General features: G+C 44.6%; 1 protein-coding gene across 1 annotated transcript; it reads right to left on the bottom strand.

The window, feature by feature from the left end:
• Positions 1-35: 35 nt before the first annotated feature.
• mms22l (MMS22-like, DNA repair protein) lies at positions 36-20,846 on the bottom strand. The gene is made up of 26 exons (XM_080472492.1): positions 20,731-20,846; positions 18,559-18,738; positions 18,207-18,332; positions 17,972-18,024; positions 17,392-17,479; positions 16,420-16,597; positions 16,122-16,215; positions 15,850-15,980; positions 15,554-15,667; positions 15,290-15,466; positions 13,882-13,944; positions 13,665-13,784; positions 13,281-13,516; positions 10,907-11,123; positions 9,713-10,002; positions 4,925-5,109; positions 4,072-4,222; positions 3,510-3,649; positions 3,148-3,290; positions 2,511-2,667; positions 2,263-2,408; positions 1,828-2,039; positions 1,341-1,507; positions 1,025-1,121; positions 715-882; positions 36-550 (listed from the first exon to the last, which is right to left on the bottom strand). The coding sequence occupies exons 2-26, from the start codon at positions 18,729-18,731 to the stop codon at positions 475-477; spliced, it is 3,702 nt and encodes a 1,233-aa protein (XP_080328618.1). The 5' UTR covers positions 18,732-18,738; positions 20,731-20,846; the 3' UTR covers positions 36-474.
• Positions 20,847-22,523: the final 1,677 nt, after the last annotated feature.

Genomic DNA, 22,523 nt, shown 5'->3' with positions numbered 1-22,523 from the left:
TAGAAAGGAAATGAAAAGATGAAAAGGCAAATGAGCAAATTCAAACAATTTTATTACATTATTGATGCATCCGCTGATGTGAGGGTCCTTTTTTTTTTTTTTTACATTTATACATCCTATACTGCCTCGTGGTATTAGGCTTACAGTCCATAATTGGATCATTTTCATTAGAAGTGTAATGAAGCATGCCCTGAAATGCACTGCAGTTTATTGTGCTTTTCCAGGATATTACACCTGTAATTGAGGTTGTAGCATTATTACAGCTAATGCTAAATGCATTGAACACTCATATTTTCTGAGGCAGCCTCAAAGGCAGAACTCCAACACATTTCCCTGATGACCGCGATGAGAAGCTTGCCAAAAAACTATTAGACTTGTAAGACTAACAAGTGATTCTTGGGGTTTCAATAACATCCTGGAGCTGGTCCCTTGTTTTTTTTTTTTTTGTTGTTCTTTTTGGGGAGGAAAAGCTTCTCAGTCGCCTTCCAGACTGGTTATTTCAGCCTGCCCACTCTCCCCGAGGAGTTGCAGCAACTTCGTATATGCGCTCCTGTTACACAGAGAGATGTGTTACATTCAGTAAAGCACACAGATAAAGAACATTTCCAGTTCTATATGTAAAACCTGGTTATTGTCTAGACAATTTAAAAATAGTTTGAAGGCGCTGTGTGCAGTCTACATGGTGCCCTGGATGTGATTCATGTACATGTTCACCTTAAGGCGATGTTCTTGCCCAGTCCTCTTTTGTGCTCGGTGTTTCTCAAGCTGAGGGAAAGGTCGGGGATCAGAGCCTGGACCACAGGGGGATCTAAAACGGCTACCGTCTCCAGGACGCCGTATACCTGTCTGTCGTACACTCCCTCGTTCTCCCCCACAAACGACCTGAGACCAAAGGATGACACAGGCAGTGATTGTATATCCGTGCATCCTGTGTGGAGTCCCAAGTGTTCAAGCTCCTGGAGGCAAACGCAGCTCTAATAATACAGGTGCACATGCTTATTGCTTCGCATTACAGTTAAATTACCTTAAAACAGTGATCATCTGCTCGCATGGTCCCTGTGCAGACGCAGCAGCACATCTCTCCACCACAAGCTGTATGGCATCTGTGCCCGTTTTCCTCACTGGAAACAAAAACAAAAAAAAGGCTCTTATATTAGAGACATCATTAGACAAGCAAGGACTGATGAAAGCTGTGAAAATCAACAATATGTTTACAAAAATAAACTGCAACGTCGCCCACATCCCCACACTGTCCTTCTTAAATGGCGCTATGTATTTGGGGCTGTAAGCTCAGTGACTCAGCACGGTGGCCCCCACGAGGGTGAAACTGTTCATCTCACCTTGCGGCTCGTTGACCAGCATCACGCAGCGCAGCAGCGAGGGGAGTGGCAGGGTGAGGAGGGCGGGGTCCGAGTCACCGTTTCGTCTCAGGAGCTCCAACAGGAACATGAGCACCGGTGCTAGGCGAGGAGGAGGCGCGTGACCTTTGAACTGCAGGAAGCTCTCGCTGTAAAATCAGAGCGGGACACATCCAAGTACTTTAGAGTCTGAGGGATTACTTTTTTTTTTAGGGACAGCAAAAAAAAAAATAAAAATAAAATAAAATAAAATAAAAATAAATAAATTATATATATACACACACACAGATGTGTTTACATGTTTTATGAAAAGCCAAAATGATAACATGGGATTTAGGTTGGATTTGCAGTTTTCTGTTTCTCTAATTTGACAAAAGTCATATTCAAACACAATTTGCATGTGAAATTCATACTGAAGCCAGGTCGTGGGCCGCGACATTTAAACCACAGCTTGGTCTGAGAGACCTACCACAGCACCTCCAGGATGGTCCTTCTCAGAGCAGCTCCCCGGATCGTCGCGCTGGCCTCGCAGGCGCCCAGGAGCACCGGGTGGTTGGCAACGATGCCGACGGATGGAGACGCAGGAAGGAAGTGGTCCAGGTATCTGCGGGTGACGGAGCGCAGCTGCTGCTTGATGTAGACCCCCTGGGACTGAGACACACTGGAAGCCACCGAGAGACCCTGAGAGAGAGAGAGAGAGAGAGAGAGAGAGAGAGAGAGAGAGAGAGAGAGAGAGAGAAGAGAGAAAGAGAGAGGGAGGGAATCAGTATTTCAAGAGGGGATCAACGCTGGACGAGCAGCTGAGCAATGAGTGATGAGTGCTTTCTTTTATGACGCTGAACACTGAGTGAGGTCCAACAGGTTTGTGAAGAAGCTGTCCAAAGCAGTGTGTGCTTGTCCTAACCTGGAGGAACAGAGGCAGGCTGTCCCTGAGAGCTTTGTCCTGTTGGGTGAGGTGGTGTGGGAGCAGCAGACCGTCCACAATGCGGAACAACAGCTGTTGGGCTTTGGAAGTGGCCAGCAGGGGGCTCCAGTGCTTCACCAAGCAGCCTCCATCATGTGGAGGGACAGCCACAGAGTCAGATACAGTGAAGCTAAACGGAGCCACAACTTTGTGAACTGTATGATGAGGAATATGGAATCTCCACCTACCGACAGCCCAGTACGCCAACTGTACTCCTTCTTGGTTTTTGCTGACCAGAGATGGTTTGATGTGTTTCAGGACGTCGCCGATGTAGTCCATTGCTTTGGTCACCATGGACGAACGCTCGGACAACAGTTGCAGTCCACTGTAGACGATGCCTACAGCCTGACACCACAAAGACCACAGATAAAAAGAGATTAATTTAATAAAACACCACATGTAAGTCTTCATGTAAAGGTTTAGGGATGCTTTTCGCTCAGATATGCAGACTAGTTCTTCTGCCGTCGTTTTTTAATCAGCTTTATCTTTGAGCTGCTCCCTACTGAATATGGGCAAAGGCAGATCACACCTGATATTATACCCAACGCACTCATATTTACATCTGGGGCAATTCAGTGGCATAGGAAACTCATTATGACTTTAACTGGGAGATATTCTTTCTCTGGCACGAGACAATCACTACACCATTGTACAACCTCTGCTCGCTACTAAATATTTCAAATGTACAAAGTAAAGAAAAGCACCACCTCAGGGCGGAAATCACAGCTCAAATCTAGAGTTCTCCCGAAGCAAACCAGTTGTAGGTTGTCTAAATATTCAAATATATGAGTGGCTGAAATCACCACTGTTACTGCTGAGTGTTACCCTGATGAACATCTCCAGAGCTGGAGTGGGATCTGGCCTGTTGGATGCCAACTGGAGGCCGGCTCTTTGCAGAAGACTGAAGACCTCAGGGAGCCTCAGCACAAGCCGGGTCAGTTCACACAACTGCTCCTCTGCAGCCCGGCCTGGAAGAAGGCAGACACAAACAATAACGATGTATTGTTAATCTCTCGATAGATACCAACAGGAAAAGCGGAAGGTTTTACAGTTAAATCAGAGCAGAGATAGGTCAAAGGTGTTTTTCTCTAAATCTTTATGATAATAACAGCGTAGCTTAAAAATGGACTTTTAAGTTCAAAGCTGTCTGATCGAGCAGCCAAAGCTCCACTGCTGAGTGGGATCACCTGTTCTGCTCTCCGTTCCGTCTTGGTTCTTGTGAAGGTGTTGCTGCAGAACGCATCTGAACCAGGCCCTCACTGACAGGCTCTGTGCTGAACCTGGAACAGTGACACTGGAATCTCCGCTGAGTGACGACACTAGTTCGCTGGAAGAGAGAGAGAGAGAGAGACGGGGATTCATCATGAATGAAAGCACCACCTCACTTAAAAAGCTCAGATTGTAGTAAATGGAGGTACGGTGGAATGGAATGATATTTCAAAAAGAGCAAGACAATAGTTTACGTTCAGGCATAACGGATCAAATTAGTCGAACACTGTCTGAATGGGAACTTTGAGGCGGAAAAAAATCACCTTGTTCTGACCCTCGAGTGTAATAATCCCAATACCAAGGACTTTCTCTGCTCTCACTTGATAATCAGAGACAATGTAGCTACAGGACTGGAATAAACACAACCAAGTGTTGTGTACTTTAGGTTTGGTGGAAGATGTGAACAGAAGAGCACGTCACCTGCCTCAGGTTTTCATATCAGGAGTGTTGAGGTGAGGGTGTCGGGGAAGGCAGATCTACCTGTTTTGGAGCAGGTGGGGGAGGTAGCGCGTCACCAGTCGTGGGTGAACCATGTCGTCCCAGCCGAAGCACTGCAGGATGGATTGGACCGGATTGGGCTGGAGGTCCTGGGGGGCCGATGAGGGCAGATCGAAGGCCAACAGAGTGAAACCTGAAAGTGAAAAGTCTGAACTGGTTAGATGCTGAAGTGTAGTTCCCAGCTTTATTGTCTGTTATTTAGAGCTTTGGTTCACCAATAAAGCTAAATATTATTTCATAATGCTTAACAGATGATCCGCGACTCCCGGTTGCTGCATCATCAACACAACTTATCACTTATACAACATAAACTTGAAACAATGAGATGGAGGCTGCACAGTGGTGTAGTGGAGAGCATTGTCATATCAAAGCCCTGGTTTGAGTGACTTTCTGGGTGGGGTTTGCATGTTTTCCCTGTGCTTTTTTCCTCTTTCTCAGGTTTCTTCCCAAAGTGCTAAATTGTTTCAGGTGAACTGGCTTCAATATTTCCACTGGGTATGAATGTAAGTGTATGGGATTGCACTGGTATACTCTGCCTTCGCTCGTAGTCAGCTGGGATCGGCTCCAGCACCCCTAATTTGGATAAAGTGGTTTAGGAGATGGCTGGAATATGAGTTGCCATTGAAGGACTTTCACTAAATATTGAAAATAAATTTTTTTTATGATGTACATGACAGTAAAGTTCACTTGATTTCAATCTCTTCTTTCACGTCATCTCAAATGGCGACACCTGTTTTCATAATGTGAAACATTACAGGTAATACTTAAGTGTTTATCTACACGTTTATCTCTTTCTGTAAATGTCCCGCCCCCCCCCCCCAAGTGAGTCACTGACCTGCAGCAGCATCTGCCAGCTGTGGCGGCGGGGTCTGAGACAGGCGTAGGCTACGCAGGAAGGGGAAGAAGTGAGCCCAGAGAGCTGCTGCTACCGCTAGGTGGCGCTCTTTCGCTGCACTGCTGGCGGCAGCAGGAGCCCAGGCCGGAGCGGGCGCAGACTGGCCACCGCGCTGATGGACCCGTCTGGAAAGGAAGGACACAGACATGCGTACATAAAACAGATAAACAAATCTATCTGATGCAAGACTCACAACCCAGCACTCCCTCTCCAGACTCCTCAGCTCCGCCTTCCACTTTCTCAAATCCTCCTGCGCCCCTGTTTCTCTCTTCACTCTTCCTTCATGTGCTTGCCCCCCTCTCTCCTCTCCGGGGGGATTACTGGGTGTGGCGGTGCGCGGCAGTGTGGAGGTAGATGTCAGGAAGGAGAGGCGGCGGGATATTATGAGCATAGAGTGGAGCCTAATGCTGATCCCCTGTACACACGACTATACTTTGGCTCTTTCTGGCTCATCCTTGGCCCTGGCCCCAGCCGCTACGGCAGCCCCACAGTGGCTGGCATTAGCCCAGATAAGCAGCTGAAGGAGCTGTAATCTCATTTAGAGGGGAGATGATCCCTCTGTCCCCCTCGTTCACCCGGACGAGGGTGTGCGGATGGAGGGGCGGCTGGGGAGGAAAGGGAGGAGAGAGGAACAAGCAGCAACCCCCCCCCCCCCATCCCATCCTCAACCTCACATTCTCATCTTCTGCTATCATGTACACACACACACATACACACACCTCAGTGGTGCCTTCCCTTCCAGCAAGGTTGCATCTAATCCAGAGAGAGCTGAGACAATCGATTAGAGTCTGAATTCATTAGCCTCGTTACTACTGCGGAATAGGCCTTTCACACCCATCAACCCTCATTGTACAAGACATCGTCAGAGACCCCACTTAATCCTCCTCACTGTGGCTTCTGATGCTCTACACACAAACACACACATACACACACACACATCAAGCGGCAGCATATCATTAGGGAGCACGGTTAACCCTTTCCTCAGCTGCATCCACTGGAAAGACACATGAAACCAAAACACAGCATCCTGATAACTCCAGACAGAGAGAGACTCATCAAAACCACACGGGGGTTTAATTTCCACAGAGCTCGATGTAACGCTACTCACTAATCACATTACAGCAACAAATTAATGCATTATGAGGGAAGGTTGAGTAATTACATTACAACTACAATAATCAAATAAATATGGTGTTACATTCACTCCTTCAATTATGTGCTCTATTGGTGGATCAAACCTCCCTTTTATGCATGCTCATAGCGCACGCTGACCCAACAATAGATTGACCTCTCATCACTCGATTTTAGCGCGCGGTCATGTGAGACGCAACAGAAGAAATGCAGAGTCCTTGACAACTGCTGCAATTGGATTTAGTGTTTCTTTTTCCAACGTGTTGATCAAAAGGACGCCAACTTTTTTCATGAAATGTTGAAGGGTTGTTGTTATATTGTTAATCCATTTATTTTCTATGCTTTTTTATTAAATCCAATCGTTTTTGGACTGTGGGAGGAGAAAAGTACCCAAACAAGAACCCACCCATGCACAGGGAGAACATGCACAGGTAAGCCCTTAAGCCCAGAGTCAAACCAGTGATCCTTTCGGTATGAAGTGAGAGTGTTGACCACGACGACACTGTGCGACCGTTTTATCGGTACTGATGTGACAATACATCTCAGGGACTGAACTGCTTGAAAAGCCAGAACAGGTTACAGAAGTGAGCTTGAGTCCAAATGTTTGCTGGTTCGAATCAAACTGCCAAAGGTTCAACACAATGGGTTAATGTGTGTATAGTTGAATTGAAACAGAAGACAATGTGTTGAATACAGAGAAATAACTTCCCCAAGATAAATAAATGGATCATAAATCTTAATGTTAAATTGAACATACTCCAAATTCTCTTTATTCTTAATTTATCAACTTTTATCCATCTTACATTTAAGTGTTTCGCTACACCAAAGATCTCCAAAATGGAAAAGAACAAGTGTCAGTGTCGGATAAGATGCCCTAATTCCCGCGAAGGGAAACACCTCACAAAAAAGTCCTCAAGTCCAAAAGTATCCTAATTGTTTCAATGAAAACCGGTCCAACAGTGTGTGCCAGCGTCGACTCACCTCATCAGCCGGCATTGCGCACCCCTCCGTCCCAAAAGCAGAGGGTCATGGAGGGAAATCAGCCCGAGGAATTATGCCTGCTCCTGGCTTCCTGCCTCAGCACCGATTCGATGGCTATCGCTCGGACCCTACGCCGTCAACCATTGGCAGGATAATTGTCTTAATGTGTGCAGATTCCACATGCCTCTTAATAGACATAATGACACGCAGGCTAAATTTGCCAGGCTACATAATTACCCATTAATTGTGTCACAGAAAAGGCATTAATCACAAAAAAGATACCGAGAATTGCCAGGCTGAAGAATTATGTTTAATTTGGCGGGACGAATTGGAAAGAGAGAACACGGCGATTTTCTTCTCGTTTTTATTTGGTTAAATGGGTCAGAGCGGTCCAGGCCGTAACACAGAGGGCCTCTGGGACTTCTCCTCTTCTCCTCCTCTCCCTGCTTGGCCATTAATGTGCAAATGTGTGCCCTCCAACCCCGAGATCCGAGATGGGAAGTTTGGGAATTAGGGAAGCTAACGAGTTACCGTGTAATGGGAGCCCGGCACTGAAATAAGAAAGGAGTGTACTTAGGTCAGTGTGTCACTTTCAGTGTGCGGCCTTCTGTGGAGGTTCATGTGTGTGCGGAGTGGAGAGCGTGGAACGTGTACACTGGAGGATTGAAGCAATCACACACCTGCATGAAGCAGTAAGAGGTGCTTGCTAACACTTAATTTTACAATGTCCTTATTCTAATGTTTCATCTCATTTAACCTTTTCAAAGTAATGCAAGTATAAAGTGGTGCTACAACAATTTAAGGGACGGTGTGCATACTGAGAAATGGGATATGCTTTGCGAAATGGTTAGGTACTGAACTTCAATACTTTTCTAAAGTGAATGTATGAAGCAAAATGTCAAGTACGACATATGGCACAGGCCTTTTTTTTTGGTTTCTGATTTAGCTGCCCTAATGAATGATTTTGTACTCGGGCTCTGCGGAGCATTTTATCTTCTCACCGTTTTGCTTATTCTGGCACAAACTACACTGTTTTGGTTGATTCTCCTGGCTCTCATCAATAAATGGATATCACGCTGCCTGCTCAGTAGTGAATGACAGAAAGACCACAGAGCAAAAGGGGGAGAGCCAGTGAGGAGCCATTATTTCCCCCCGGAGTTTGTAGAGACTGATGGTGCGTTCATGAGCAACAGGAAAGTCTGGAGGTTTGACTTCAAATAAAAGTCTGTCGAACGCAAGCGTATCCCACTTTGAAAGTTTTAAAACATTTGAGAAAGAGACTTTATATCACTGGGTATTTATTGCACTGTGTATGAATACCTACAAGAGATTTGTTAGTGATGCATTTAGTATTAAATCATCCATGACATGGAAATAATCATTGACATAATGCCACATAATTCACTGGCTGCGTCGATACAGCAAGGCATCAGAAATGTGTACAAATAAGAGTGACCCCACAGTGTTGATCGATCCCTATGATTAGGTTGTTTAGAACTTCTTTGCATTTGACTGTTTGTTGCTGCTCTGCTCAGGGACCATCCTGAATTAAGCTTTTCCCAGTTCCCAGCTGCCTCAAAGCACAACACAACATAACTTATAGAAAGCTGCTTGTTAAAGGCAGCATGGTAAGGGCCAGAAATGTTTTTGTGTCTTTCACATCAAGTTCCCTCCCTTTCTCTTCCAACAAAACACCAGCTCCCATTTTTAGTTGCATGCATTCACTAATTCTGCATCCAATAAAAACATAGGGCAATGCAAACTCGTCAGACACCATTACATACAGTGCAAGTGGCTCCTGAAATGGGAAATTAGTTAAATTAGTCTCAAGTGTACTGCATATCATAAAATCTCCTCTTGCCTGGTTTCACTTTACTGATGATCACACGTAAAGGTGATAAGACGGCACACGAGATGCCACCCGACTTCTTAACACAGAGTTTACCTGAGACTCCACAGTGAGAGACTCACATCATCCCTTGCTCCGTAACCTGCAGCTCTCACCTGATTTTCTCTCTGTTCTCGCCTTTACCTTCCCACATAAACAGACACTGTTTCAGCCTGGGCTTTGTGACCTTCAGCCGGGGTCGTTCATGTAACCTACACCCGTGTCCCTCAGCTGAACCTGCTCCGATGCCCTACTGACCAGACGCTCTCCACACACCCACAGCACTCTGCCGTCCTCACCGACAGGAGGGTCCACGGAGGCTCCCGTGGGCCCGTAACTCTAATCAGGGCTTCAGTAACACCTGGCGTGGTCGATCTGGAGGCCATCGGACCTCCTGAGACTAACGGGGGCCTCAAACCAACACAGGTTCTTTATGGACGCTCATTGCTGCTGACAGCACAATCGTCCTATTGTCAGTGTGAGAAGTGAGTGGACTGTGGAGCTGGGCTGGGAGAAGCAGAACAGATCACTCCTCGCTGCTGTAGCAACTTATCAGATTTTAATAAAAGCTTCGCTTGGCCTTTGCCAGAAAACATTTGTCTGAATGTGACTATTATCTGTGTGGGTGCAGCCATCAGTGAGCGATGAAAGAAACAGAGAAAGAGAGGAAACCAAAGAGCTAGAGTACCTGCGAGCTGGTGAATATCTTTACACCGGCTTTCTCTCACCTGAGCTGTGCGAGGACGATCTGCAGAAAGCCCAGAGCTGAATTCAGCTCCGACTGGCGGCAGGCGGGCAGCAGCCAGCCGAACCCCTCATTGAGCAGCCTCTCCTCCGACAGGCTGAGGGTGGCGCTCGTCTCAAACACCTCGGCCACTCCCTCCAGGTAGGAGCCGAGCGGACCCCAGAGGGCGATCTTCCGGGAAACCTCCGTGGTCTTATCGTAGAACTCCTTGGCTGTCTCCTTGAAAGAGGAAGCCAACCAGCTGGCCTGGGCACCGACGTCCAGACCCCGCTCCTGATACAGACATCAAATGAAGAAAAATACAAGGGAAATCTTCAGAACTACTACAGTCACAATTTGCCCAATTTTCTTTCTCAAACAAAAAACTATGCTTGTAAAGTAGATCCAATGAAAAGGATGAGAGTGTGAGAGAGAATGTGAGAGGTTTTAAAGTATTTCATACTCTTAATCGCTGAAGATCAAAATTCTTAATTGCTTACTTTGATGTCTTTCTTTTACTTATTTGTAAAGCTTTATTATTCTTCTTTTCTTTCTTTGTGAAGCACTTTGAACTGCCTTGTGTCTGAAAAGTGCTCTACAAATAAATTTGCCTTAACAAGGACAAAGACTATTTAATCCTGAAAATGTTATTGAATTTAAAATCCAATATTTTTAAAACTGCAACAATGAATCAAAAATATTCTATTAGTTATCTCTTTTTATAATTCTTATTTATTTCATTTCAGTTTGATTTTCTGACTTAGTAAGTACAAATGAAGCATATACGTTTATACATTCTACATCCATTTAATATCATTTCGAACTACTTATTCTCTAACTAAAACTATCTGTTAATTTCATTCATTCATTTAGTGACATTTAACTCTAACTAGTAAAAACAAGCAACAGATGATCTTAAAATGTTTAAACTGATGCTCAAGTTAGTCTGCTCAATGTAACGGTACTCATATGCACCAGGGATGCCTTTCGAGAATTTCTGAATGAATACAGTATAAATAATATTGACATTATACACACAATGTTAAAGCCTAAAACATGTGAAAGCCAAAGTGATTTTTCTATATCAATTTTGAGAAACATTAAGTTTGAGTCGAAAAAAAGGGGATTCACGCCCACTATGTGTGACACTTTGACTTGCTGTGTCGTCCTCGTGCTTTGTGACGATGTGGAGACGTACCTGGAAAAGCAGCAGCAGTGCCAGCTGCCCTCTCCAGACCAGTGTACGGGACGCAGGGGGGCAGTTCGAGGGCAGGAAGCCGAGCAGCTCACACGCTCTGCTGGCCACGTCCTCCAACTCCGCCTGCCTGGCTACCACTAAGAACAGCAGCAGGAAGTTCATCAAGCCCGCCTCAGACAACTCCTGCATCTTCTTTGGGGAGAACTTTGAGTAAATCCTGCAAACCACAGAGAAAGTGAAAGAAAAGAGGAAGACATGATCAGCTGAAAGATTGAAAGATTACACTATCTGCACTTTGCATTATCATTTAGTGCGCAGCAGTCGAATTTAAAGTCTTTTACAACTGTTTATTTACTTGGACTGACCCAACTCGTCAGAAGACATTTGCTCGAATGAAACCTCCAACTTTAAATGCTGAGTAACAGAACTTTCCACCCCCACTGTGCACCCCAACCACCTGCCTCCACCACCCTCCTGGCTCCAGGGGAGAAGGCTGGGCTGCCCAGCCTTTAGTGTGTGTATGTGGGTGTGGGAGAGATTGAGGGAGAAAGAAAAAACTGGAGAGGCGAGTAAGAATAGAGAACCACCCAGCACGCTGTTAGATCCTGCGGGCACTGTGGAGAAATGCCTTTAAAGATCATGTTAAATGTCAGAGACACTCAGACACACAGCAGTAGGCGCCGGTCCCTCTCTCTACAGCCAAACCAATTTACTGCAACACCAGTGAGAGATCAATAAAACCACACGCACACACACATCCACTGCCACACATCCAGCTCGCTGTTTGCTCGGCTGGCAGGAAAACACAGAAGGCTGGAGGCCCCCCCCCCTCACCCCTCACCCCCCTCCTTACTTCCCTCTCATCCTCCCTTTCTCTCCCCTTTCCACTCCTCTTCCCGACCACAGATGCAGCCCACACAGGTGAGTAGAGCTGCTGTTTGGGTCAAAACACAAACAGCAAGCATCCCAAGACAAACTCAGCGTAAGAAGTATGACTGATACCAAAGGACTTGAGACAAACGGGAGGGGAGTTGGGAGAGACCAGGTTAACACTGAAAACCAGCTTGCAACGCCCACAGAGGCCTCGAAAAGGAGGAAGTGGCCAAGCATGCAGTTGAGAGAGCGAGGGGAGGGAGATTTAAATAGATGAATGGGTAATATGTAATAGGGATATAAGCAGCACGCTGGGAGGCAGCAGTGGGGATTTGCTGTATTCTCCCAACCTGTCTGTCTGTTTGTTTATTCCGGACAGCTTTTTTTTCCGGAGGCGAGCAGATGCTTCTAACTCCCGGCGTTGGAGATCAACATGCTCGCAGTCGATCCCATTAATGTGGTCGTCGCGGGTGTCCCGCAGAGCCTGGCCAGGAGTGGGAATGCTGCCGAAACCGTGTAGTGATACAGTCGGCACGCCTCGCGCCTGGTGATGGTTTTTGGTGGAGGGTGGGTGGGTGGGGGGGAGTAATCTGGATCCGTCCCAGCCCAGCCAAGCTGTTGCCAGACTGCCTCCCACCAACATCTCTCTCCTCCCGCTCCCCTCCACCCAAGCTCCCCTCTCTATCCGTGTTGGAAACCAACACAGCTTCGTTAAGGCGAATTAACCGCCACGCTCGTTAGCTAATTAGCCCCCATGTCTGCAGTGCTACTGAGCACATTCCAGACAGAGGGAAGTCATTAGGCGGATTTATCTACGGCTGCCTCTCTCTGGCACCCAGCCGGCCCGGGGATATAGGATGGTCCAGCGATCGGTTCCGATACGCGCACCAGCTTGCATCTTCCCCACCTCCCCCCTTCCTAATTTCCTTCCCAAAGATGCACATCCTCTCTCCGTTCAGCGTCCTCACACACCCCAAAACCGTGTCACTGCTCTGGGGAGCAGGTGCACAGTGTGTGTGTGTGTGTGTGTGAGAGTGTGTGTGTGTGTGTGTTTTGTGTGTGCTCCGGTTGGAGGCTTTCCGGGTCTGGTCTGTGCAGAAGAGCAGGTGGTTGACTCCTGAGACACCTGCTCCATTGGTGGGTCTGCGTAAATATCAAAGACCCGCTGGGAGACTGTGATGCACCTGGCACGGACACAAACAAGCCTGAAACGCATGAGAGTTTGCAAACACACGCGCTGCGAGGGAGTATTCATAGGGGTTTGCACAACACACGGGCACAGAAAACCACACAGCACTTGAACGCAGCAGACATATGAAGACCTGGAGAAACTTCCTTATTAGTAATCAATCGTGAAAGCCTCTAATCCCAAAACCCAATGTGTACTGTATCTCGTGTTGACATGGCTGCCTTTGTGCAAGGCCTGTATTTTCAAGGTGGAGGCGAACATGCAGGAGGAAGAACTACAATGCTTCCCCGGGCCCACTCTCTCCATCCTTACCTCCCTTTGATCTGCCTCTGTGGGACTCCGCCGGCCCTGTCCTGGGAGAGGCACAGGGCCAGCACTCGGAGGAAGATGTGGAAGGAGCTGGCAGAGCGGTAGAGCTGGGTGTGTCCCTGAGAGCCAAGGGGAGGGGGGGAGCAGCAGCTGTGGGCCTGCTCCAACAGAGCGAGAGGAGTCTTGCACAAAGTTCCAAGGCCAGATATCCCCAGCCAGGGCACGGTGAAGGAGGCACTCTGGAGAGGAGCAAACAACAGAATTATACACACACCTTGGAACAAATTGAATATACGGAAATGTAGGCTCAAAGATGACGAACGATTAATTCAAATGGATCGGAATATGTTTGAGAAAGCTTTATTGATAGAGGCTGCATGTTCTCACCAGATTCTTGCTGTAGTAGTCCCAGAGGGTGGAGACAGCGCTGGTGCTCGGCTCCCACAGCAGACACAGACTGAGACTGCAATGGACGTGCATCCTGATGTGCTCTTCTGCTAGACCTCCCTTGTATAACACACACAGGTTTAAATGACAAAAATCTAAGAAAATGTTACGAATTCAACAGGAGAGGCAATAATGTGTGACTGAAAGCAGCGCTGACCTTGGGGTTGCAGGTTAATTTATGTAGCTCCTCCACAAAGGTCCAGTTATCCCCCAGATGATTCTACAAGTGCGAACAAAGTAGGTTATAAGCGGAACATCTAACACACTTCACTGGTCATTAATCTGGCTCTTAGGGAGGGGATATGGTTAGAATTCAAACTACACTGGCATGGTGCGGCACCTGGTTGCAGAGGCCGCTCACACACCATTTATGTAAATCAGAGTATTTGTCTCCGTTTTAATTTGCAGTCCGCTCACAAACCAAGTGGATGTACATGTGTTGAGAGGTTTCTGGGTATGTTGAATAATAGGGAATCTATCTCGACAAGATAGCACCGGTGGAGATTACAGTGACTTCAGCTGTAGGGCCCGGAGGCCTGGGCTTCATCTCAGTTCATATTCAATAGGAGGAAAATCATGATGAGTGATATGAAAGAGGCCAGAATAGAAGTAAGAAGAGAGGTATCCTTTATAGCTCGAAGCTAGAAACACAGCTCTCACTTGCTCTATGGAAAGAACGTTTTCTCAAGACAACACGACTGTTCACTTTCATTAACATAATGTTATACATATAAGACCGACTGTTTTGCCTGGAAATCGATCTGAAGAAGTGTGATTGTACTGAGTGTACTGCATGGGGGATTCAGAGCCAAGAGGAGCATGCTGGATGTGATCCACGGATGTCTGACTGAACCGGTGAAATGTCAGGTACAGTATTTGAAGAGAATGATGGCCTGGCGAAGCCAGCTACAGATGCTGGATAATGATGTTTACAAGTAAATGTTGTGGACGACAGCAAGGATGATGGACTGTGGGAGGAGCAGGTGGAACCGGAGCACTCCAATAACGACAGCTGGAGTGAAACCAGTGAGCAGGAGATCTGCGTGAGGGATAGGTTCGAGGACGAGAGGCATTGTAATGCCCGTGTGACGGTCTGCGTTACATCGTCACTATTTAAAAGTGTTTACAACAAATGTTCACAGATTGAGCTTGTAAAAGAAATTTTTCAAATATGAGGCTGGTAAAAGAGAGGATTTTTATAATCGAGGTATATATGTCTTAATGGCCGAGTTATTTTTTACACCGGAATTCCTTCCTACTGCAAAAATAATTCGAACCCAGGTGCTCAACATTTACGATGGACTATCACAAATATAGAAACTTATGTCGGAGAGCATTTGGATATTGTATCCTGAGTCTTCGCCTTGGTGCAAAACATCCGTTCCTTGTGCAGTCTTGTTCGCATGCTGTGGTTGTCTGTACTGTGGTACTCATGTACTGAAAAAACAGGTCATATTCTCAAAGACATGTCTCCTGAAGTAAAACCTCAGTCAAATGTAATCTTTCAAGACATAAGCAAGACATGTACAGATGTGCACATTTTTAAATGCGTTTTAATCTCTTACCTCATTCTGAACCACTCCATTTCGACTGTACTGGCCTAACATTGCTAAGTGAGTGACCAGCCACCAAGTGAATCCCAGAGGGTCTTTACAGTGTGTGGGCAAACGGGTGAACTGCTCGGCTGCAGGCTTCCCCGACACCAGCGGCCTCAGCAACGTGTTCATGTAACTCCAGAAGGACTGAAGGGAGAAAAACGCCTCGGTTAGTCAAATGTGGAGTGTCACCCGTTTAATGGGCGACTATTGAGATGTGTGCATTCGTGCTACCTGTGTGTGTAACGCTTTCTGCCTGTGCTCCAGAAGGAACATGAGAGAGACCCACAGCTCTTTGGTGCAGGTGCAAAGATAATGATGGCTGCTCAGCGCCTCCGTGGGCCTCACCTGGAAATCATCGGGAACCATTTAGCGCAGTCAGCTCTATTCTACACTCACATATCTGTTATATAGTGTTTATTATCCAGTTTTAGCTAACCAGCTACTCAGTTTATTAGAATAAGTTTTGTGTCTGCAGAAGGAAAAATAACGCTGCTGGCACATCTGGTGCGATGCGGTGAGCCACCCACCTTGCTGTATTTGCCTATGGCCAGACCGGTGAGGTCGCAGAGCAGACCGCACAGGTGTTCGTCAAACAGGCTGCTATCAGTCAGGTTTTCTCCCGTCAGATTAACAAACTGGTGGGCGTACACCACCTGGCCTGGAGAGGGGAACAAGCAAAATTACAGAAAGAAAAAAGTCTCTTTTTCCAGTGTAATGGCACAAGATCATGCACACATCAAGCCACATCTAACAGCCCCAAAATCCTTCCCGCTCGTTTCCTGCTTCGGCGTTGCGCTACCTTGCATCTTGTGACGAAGCAGGTGAAGGATCTCCAAAACTGACCAGTGGATGTCAAGATGAAGGTGCAACAAATGACAGGAGGGAGGAAGAATCTGTGGGAGGAATGCAAAGTTTGATGTCAGGAGAGGGAAAGTAAAACGGATGGTGGGAGCTCTGAAAAAGCCCCAGAGTGGTTATATAAGTCACTCCTCGGCTGAATTCCTTTCATTGGCTCTATGAAGCTTAGCTACCATCCTCATTTATAATGCACCTGTTTTTAAAGCCTTCTCCCCCTCTGGTGTCTGATCTACGCGTACCTTTCCCTGGTTCGGTATCGTGAAGGCGCTTTGAACATTGGCAGGCAGGTCTTTGAGCCTTCCGATGAGGAGGGTGACGCCGAACAGCTCCTCCACTAGAACAGACGGCAACAGCGCCTCCAGCTCCTCGAAGGGATGTGACTGACCCGCATCTAGGGACGGGCAAGGACCCAGGAATCTGCAGAGACACACAGAGACGAGCACAATCTAACTGGAAATCTAGATAAAAGCTCTGTTGACCATAACACGCTGGTCTACTGATTTTTGTTGTGGCACTAGCTCGGACAATAAAGTCAAAGGGATTTAATCCGGAATTTATTGTACGTGTTAGATTACCGCAGAAATTATGTTAAAGGTCTTAGAACCACCAAATATTAGAGGTGAATCTAAAAGATAGTGGTTTTAAAAGTTTCGTCGGTTATTTCTTCAGTAATAATTTCACATAATGAGTAAAAAATAAAAAAAAAACATGGATGTCTTAATTTTGTATTAGATGGACCTAAACTATACTTCTGAAATTTGGCCTTTGAATTATTTTTCAAAACAGATAGTGACGACGAGCATACATTCACCAAGACCTTCAAGGTTCTACGTTTCCCCAGATTGGCTTTGACTTATTCAAAAGAAAAATAATCTAAACGATCAAATCACTGAGGATTATAACATAGAAAGTAAATGTTCTCCAAGTATAGTTATCTTCTTGTTATAGTCAGTAAATTGAAACTCTTCCTTCAATGCGACGATACACTTTCACATTACTGGGTTTTAGTCATCAGCTATCTCGCCCCCCTCGTGGATTCAAAAGAGAAAATACAGCTGATTAATGAGTCAACTTGAGACTAGATTTATTATATTTCCTTTTTAAAATCACTCAAATTTTGCTTGACTGTCACTCAAAACATTATTCTGTATCATGACAAACTCACATATTTGACACATGCATACATACATGTGTTTCAAATACTGACTTACCGGTACATAAAGACTTTGACATACTGAAGGAAGGACACACACTGCTGTCGGAGGTCTTCTGCTTCATGGTGCAGATTACCTGCTTGTCCTGAAGCAAACAGATGATATAAATAACTACTCCACTACATCGGATGTCACACGATTCAAACAAACAAAAATGAGCTATTTCACTGATGGCAAACTCATATTTCATTTGACTCTTTTTCTAAGTCATGTTAACTGGTGAATTTACAAATTTAGAAGTTTAGCAGGGACTCAAACTCGGACCTCCTAATTCCCAAGTAATGGGAGCAAAATAAAATGATAAATTGTTGCATATGCTGCATTATGCTGTAGGTGAATATTTGTGGGCTAATTGGCTCTAATTCCCACGAGGGAACTGCAGTCTTGCGCCATGAAATATCCGAGCCTGATAATGTTGTTTGCTTGCAATGTAAAAATATCGCCATGTGTCTACTTATAATTTAAGACATAATAAGGCTGTATTTGCTGAAGACATGAGTTGTTGTTATATAAGCAAACAATTCTGTGTGCAAAAAAAAAATTATCCGCCTGAAAACTGAAAGACTGGCAGGCTCACCGAAGTCATGAGATGCAGACTGTGCCAACGTTTCCAACCTGTAAACCGTCTGTCTGAAACACACAAAATAGAGCAAATAAGAGCAGAGATTAATTTGTCAGTGAACTGTGGACATTTCTTTGCTGTACCCAAATAGAATCTTATTAAAAAATCGAATCAAAGTGGTGGTCGGAAGTGAAATGATCTCAAATGGAAAAGGAATTTATCGGGGGAGCGGTTTTACATCTCAACTTACCGGAGCAGACCAAAGAGGAGCTTGGTAGATTCCACCAGCGCTGTCTCCGTCACCCAGGTGAAGCCGAAGATGTCCACTGTGTCTGTCTCATACTCTGCAGGGGCTGGATCAAGGCACAACAGCAGCCTACAAAGGGCATAGATAACGTAGCATGACTTGTACTCTGCAGAAGTGTGTATTCTGGAATCTCTTTTTTTTTGCTGCTAAAATTAACAGAAAAAAATTAGAAAACAAAGGATAATTTGATGCCATGAGCATTTTTATTCACCAGGACAACGTCTTTGGCATGAAATAAGGCAAAAATGGTTGACGTCCATGCGAGGACGCACGGAATTACAGACAAACACTTTACCGTTTCAGGGAGCCTCTTGCGATGTACCCGTCTGCAGAAAGTGGTCCAGCAGGGTCGTCCTTCACTTCGGAGCAGCAGAAGCACGGCGGCCGTGCCGGAGTCAGCTCGTACGGGCTGTCGTCCACAAACGGTGAAACTGGAGGGGTGAGGGAATCACCGAAGCTGTCTGCCATGCTCTCACTGCAGGGATCACATAACAAATATAGTACGGACACAAGATAAACTTTTTGACATTTTGTGAGCAATACAAACATTTTTTTAAACATCGTTCGATAGCAATAACTACGCGTGTGTTGTACTGAGGCTGGTTAGTGTTTTAAAAACTACAGCAGGTTCAGATATTCATTCCACTTTATCAGTTATTACCAGTTTTCCGTTTAACAACGAAACATTGCTTTGGACAAAAATTTACTTGATTTATTCACGTGAGGATGCTTGACAGGTAAATCAATAATAAAGGTCAATTTTGCGTAGTACACCACAAGAACGTATTAAAAATAAATAGTCAAAGCACTGCATTGTTTATTATCTATCAAACTCAACAATGACAGAATACATCGTGAGGGGCAAAACAATGAAGTGAGTTTTATCTCTAAAACAAGGTAGAATCAAATATGTTCTGGTATTATGATACCTCTTAAAAAGTATATAGGTAATGCTCTGTAGTTTTTATATAATTTCACTGCTTTTAAAGCATTGTCACGCTTCACTTCTCAACGTTTCTCAACTGTTAGAGCCGTTTTCCAAAATCATATTGTAATAAAATCAGGGACTTGACCAGTCCAGAGGAAATCTATATCATAGATCATTACTCTATAAAATACATTGATTTTCACATGATACAGTATCTATATAAACAAAATAAGGTAACGCTTAAAACTCAGAACTTAAATTGTTTGCATTGCCGCCACAAAAAAACTATAAAAATTTGAACAGCGATGTCAAATCTTAGAGAAAGCATCAAGCCCATCCCACAGGTTGACCTCACCAAGTGTAACATTTAAGATTAAGAAAATAACATTTTGAATGAAAGGAGCAACTGTTTCTTGTGTGTTAACGGACGGATGTCACTGTTTTAATCAGAGTAGCGCACATAACACACCAAGGAGACCTGAGCCGAGAGATCGTTCATGCAGCAATGAATGATAGTTAATTAATTGACATTAGACAAGATAAACTGTGAGGGATGATTGTGAAAACAAGCATGTTGAATACTGTAGAAATCCTGTGCCCTGAGAAGAGACCGGGTGGGAGGAATAAAGGATTTCAGAACTTTCAACAGATTTACCAGAGTCATTTTTAGCTTTGATGGATGTAATAAAATTCAAAAAGAAAACACAACATGGACATTGTTTCGGAGAGTTTAGTATATTTCGCATCAGTCAACATTGTTAAGGACGACATGTCTTTTATTTTCCTTCAGAAATGTAACTTGTTGTGGTTTTGGGAAAACACCTGAAAATGTGTGAATGTGGAGATTTTCATAAAGTACTTAGATTACTGTGCTTCTAGTTTTTGTTCGAATATTACTTATAATTACAGGATATTATGTTCAGGCTATATTTAGAAGGTATGATACATACATGTAAAGGTCATGATGCTGATAAAGAGAATTCTGTTTGTGTTATAGATTATGGTGCTTATATTCATTTTATGTAGGGACATTATGATCTGGTATATATATATATATATATATATATATATATATATATATATATATATATATATATATAGCTAATATTCATAGGTTAAAATGTATATATTTATAAGATATGTTGCTTTATTTAGTTTATCATGTTTATACAGTATTGTATGTAAAGGTTACGGTGCTTCGGGTTATCGTTGTTACAGGTTATGATGCTTATATCATAGATGAACATGCATTTTACTGATGTATGTGTCCCCTGAACTAACATTTGTTTGACATCCCTGAATACAAACACAGAATACACAATAACCATGCAGACTGAATATGTAATTTACATATTATTTATTAAATGCCAGTACAATAAAACATCTCAGGTGTCTAAAACATGATTGTCATGTTTACCGTTCATGGTTTATCTCCACAGATACACCCAACGTCAAGTAGAGTAAAATATCATCATCCGTAAAGAATAAACCAAGTAAGACATTGTTTGCAGAAAGATGATGCAGTTAACTCTGACTGACCTTGTAGTTTAGGCTTCATACGCGGTAGAAAACAGTCTTAAGTGTGAAGATTACACAGCCACCATGATCTGTTGTTTGGGTTTCCAGGCGAACTCGCGCCGTCTCCCCACGCGCATGCGCGTTATAGCTTGGCGTCTCGTGATTGGTCCGAAGTTTCTTGGTGGGCGGGGCTTCCTTTCACTGGAGACAGGAGACGAGAGATGTCAGTGCGCCGTGCTTCCGGTATCGCTCAATCAGTGTGAGTAGTTTGTAGGTCCGCGTTTTTAATTTCCACTCATTTCAGCTCATGTTTCTTGGTTTAAATGTAATATAAAGTGTACTGAAGCTCTACTTAACGTCACGAACAGTGCTTAAGTTGTTTAAAAAACTTAAAATAATTTAATTATCCGAAAAGTGCATTTTATTCATACGTGCCCAATTCAAGTAGACCGTGTGCGCTACATGAATACATTAAAACACTGCTATAAAATATGTACGAATTTTCCAAAGTATCATAATTTCAGTATGCAACATTACAGCCAATAATTGGCGATAAACCAACACACCTGTTCCTTTGCCAGGACTTTTTTTTCTCTGATTGTGTTAAGTCTCTTTTCCCCTGTGAGTCTCTTTGCAGGGCTTCCGCTCAAATTTATACAAAATAATTCAGCGTTTAAGTTGAATTTTAACCACGCTAACCCTAATTTCCATATGCAGATCCGTCTCTCCCAACAGTCCCTCTCGCCATCACACCATTTCTTGCATTCTAATGCATTCTCACATCTTTACAAAATCCCCCCTTCCGCCACACACCGTGGATGTGCTCGTTTTGTCGACTTACAAATCGTGATTTCTGCACGTTTGACTTGTCCGATGAAGGGATGCACGATCGCCGCGGTGTTTTGCATGCCCAAATTTGCATCTTTTATCACCAAAATGGACGTAATTTTTTTTTCTTCTCTCTCTCTCTCTTGATGCATGGATCTCCCGCTTTGCTTTCAACAGGAGGCTGTCCGTATGTGTGTGTGTGTGAAGCCTCTGCCGCCTGCATAGGAAAGGTAAATGCTTCTCTTTTTTTTTGTGTGTGTGCGTGTGTTCCTACCCATTGTATCCTTTCAAAGCAGTTTGAAGGTGCATAGATGGAGAGAGTGTGAAGGTGCATGGATGGAGAGAGTGAGATCTGAACCGGTTTCACCCCCCCCCCCCCCTCCTCCCTCCTTTCTCCCTCAGATGCCTAGACGCCTTTGATGGAGCAGGTTTGACTTTGTTGTCTTCCAGACTGGGGAGGCAACAATGTGCTGTCTGAAAAACTTGATTCACACCCAGCCTTCTGGATGCACTTATCATTCCACTTTATCCTCATTTAATAGCTGCAAAGGATTTGATGCCTATAATGGATGCAGTGGGACTTTATTATGTTAAGGTGATAACCTGGTGTTGTAATTACTTGCAGCCTATTGAGGCTTCCAGATAGGCTTAATGAACTGTGTGTGTATGAGGAGGAGAGAGAAAAAATACAAAAGCCAACATATGGAGAACTACTGGCAGACTGCTACAGAAGCAACATCTGCTGAAATTTGCCACACTATGAAATGAAATAATGGTCACAACCACACATCACTACTGGTGTTTCCCATGAACGAGCAGCCCCCTATTCACTTTGCTTCTGGGTGGAGCTGGACTCAAAATGCGCCTTTTTGTCTTTAGGAAAGTGGATGATCAGATCAGACATTACTGATTGTCTCCTAAAGCCATACTAGTAATAAGAAATCACAGAGAAGACAAACCTGCTGAATGTGACTACCTCTATAACA

This window comes from Lipophrys pholis (assembly GCF_963383615.2).
Source record: "Lipophrys pholis genome assembly, chromosome: 9".
NCBI classification, from domain to species: Eukaryota; Metazoa; Chordata; class Actinopteri; order Blenniiformes; family Blenniidae; genus Lipophrys; species Lipophrys pholis.
The sequence above is the reverse complement of the archived record's forward strand: the minus strand, read 5'-3'. Positions and strand labels throughout refer to the sequence as shown.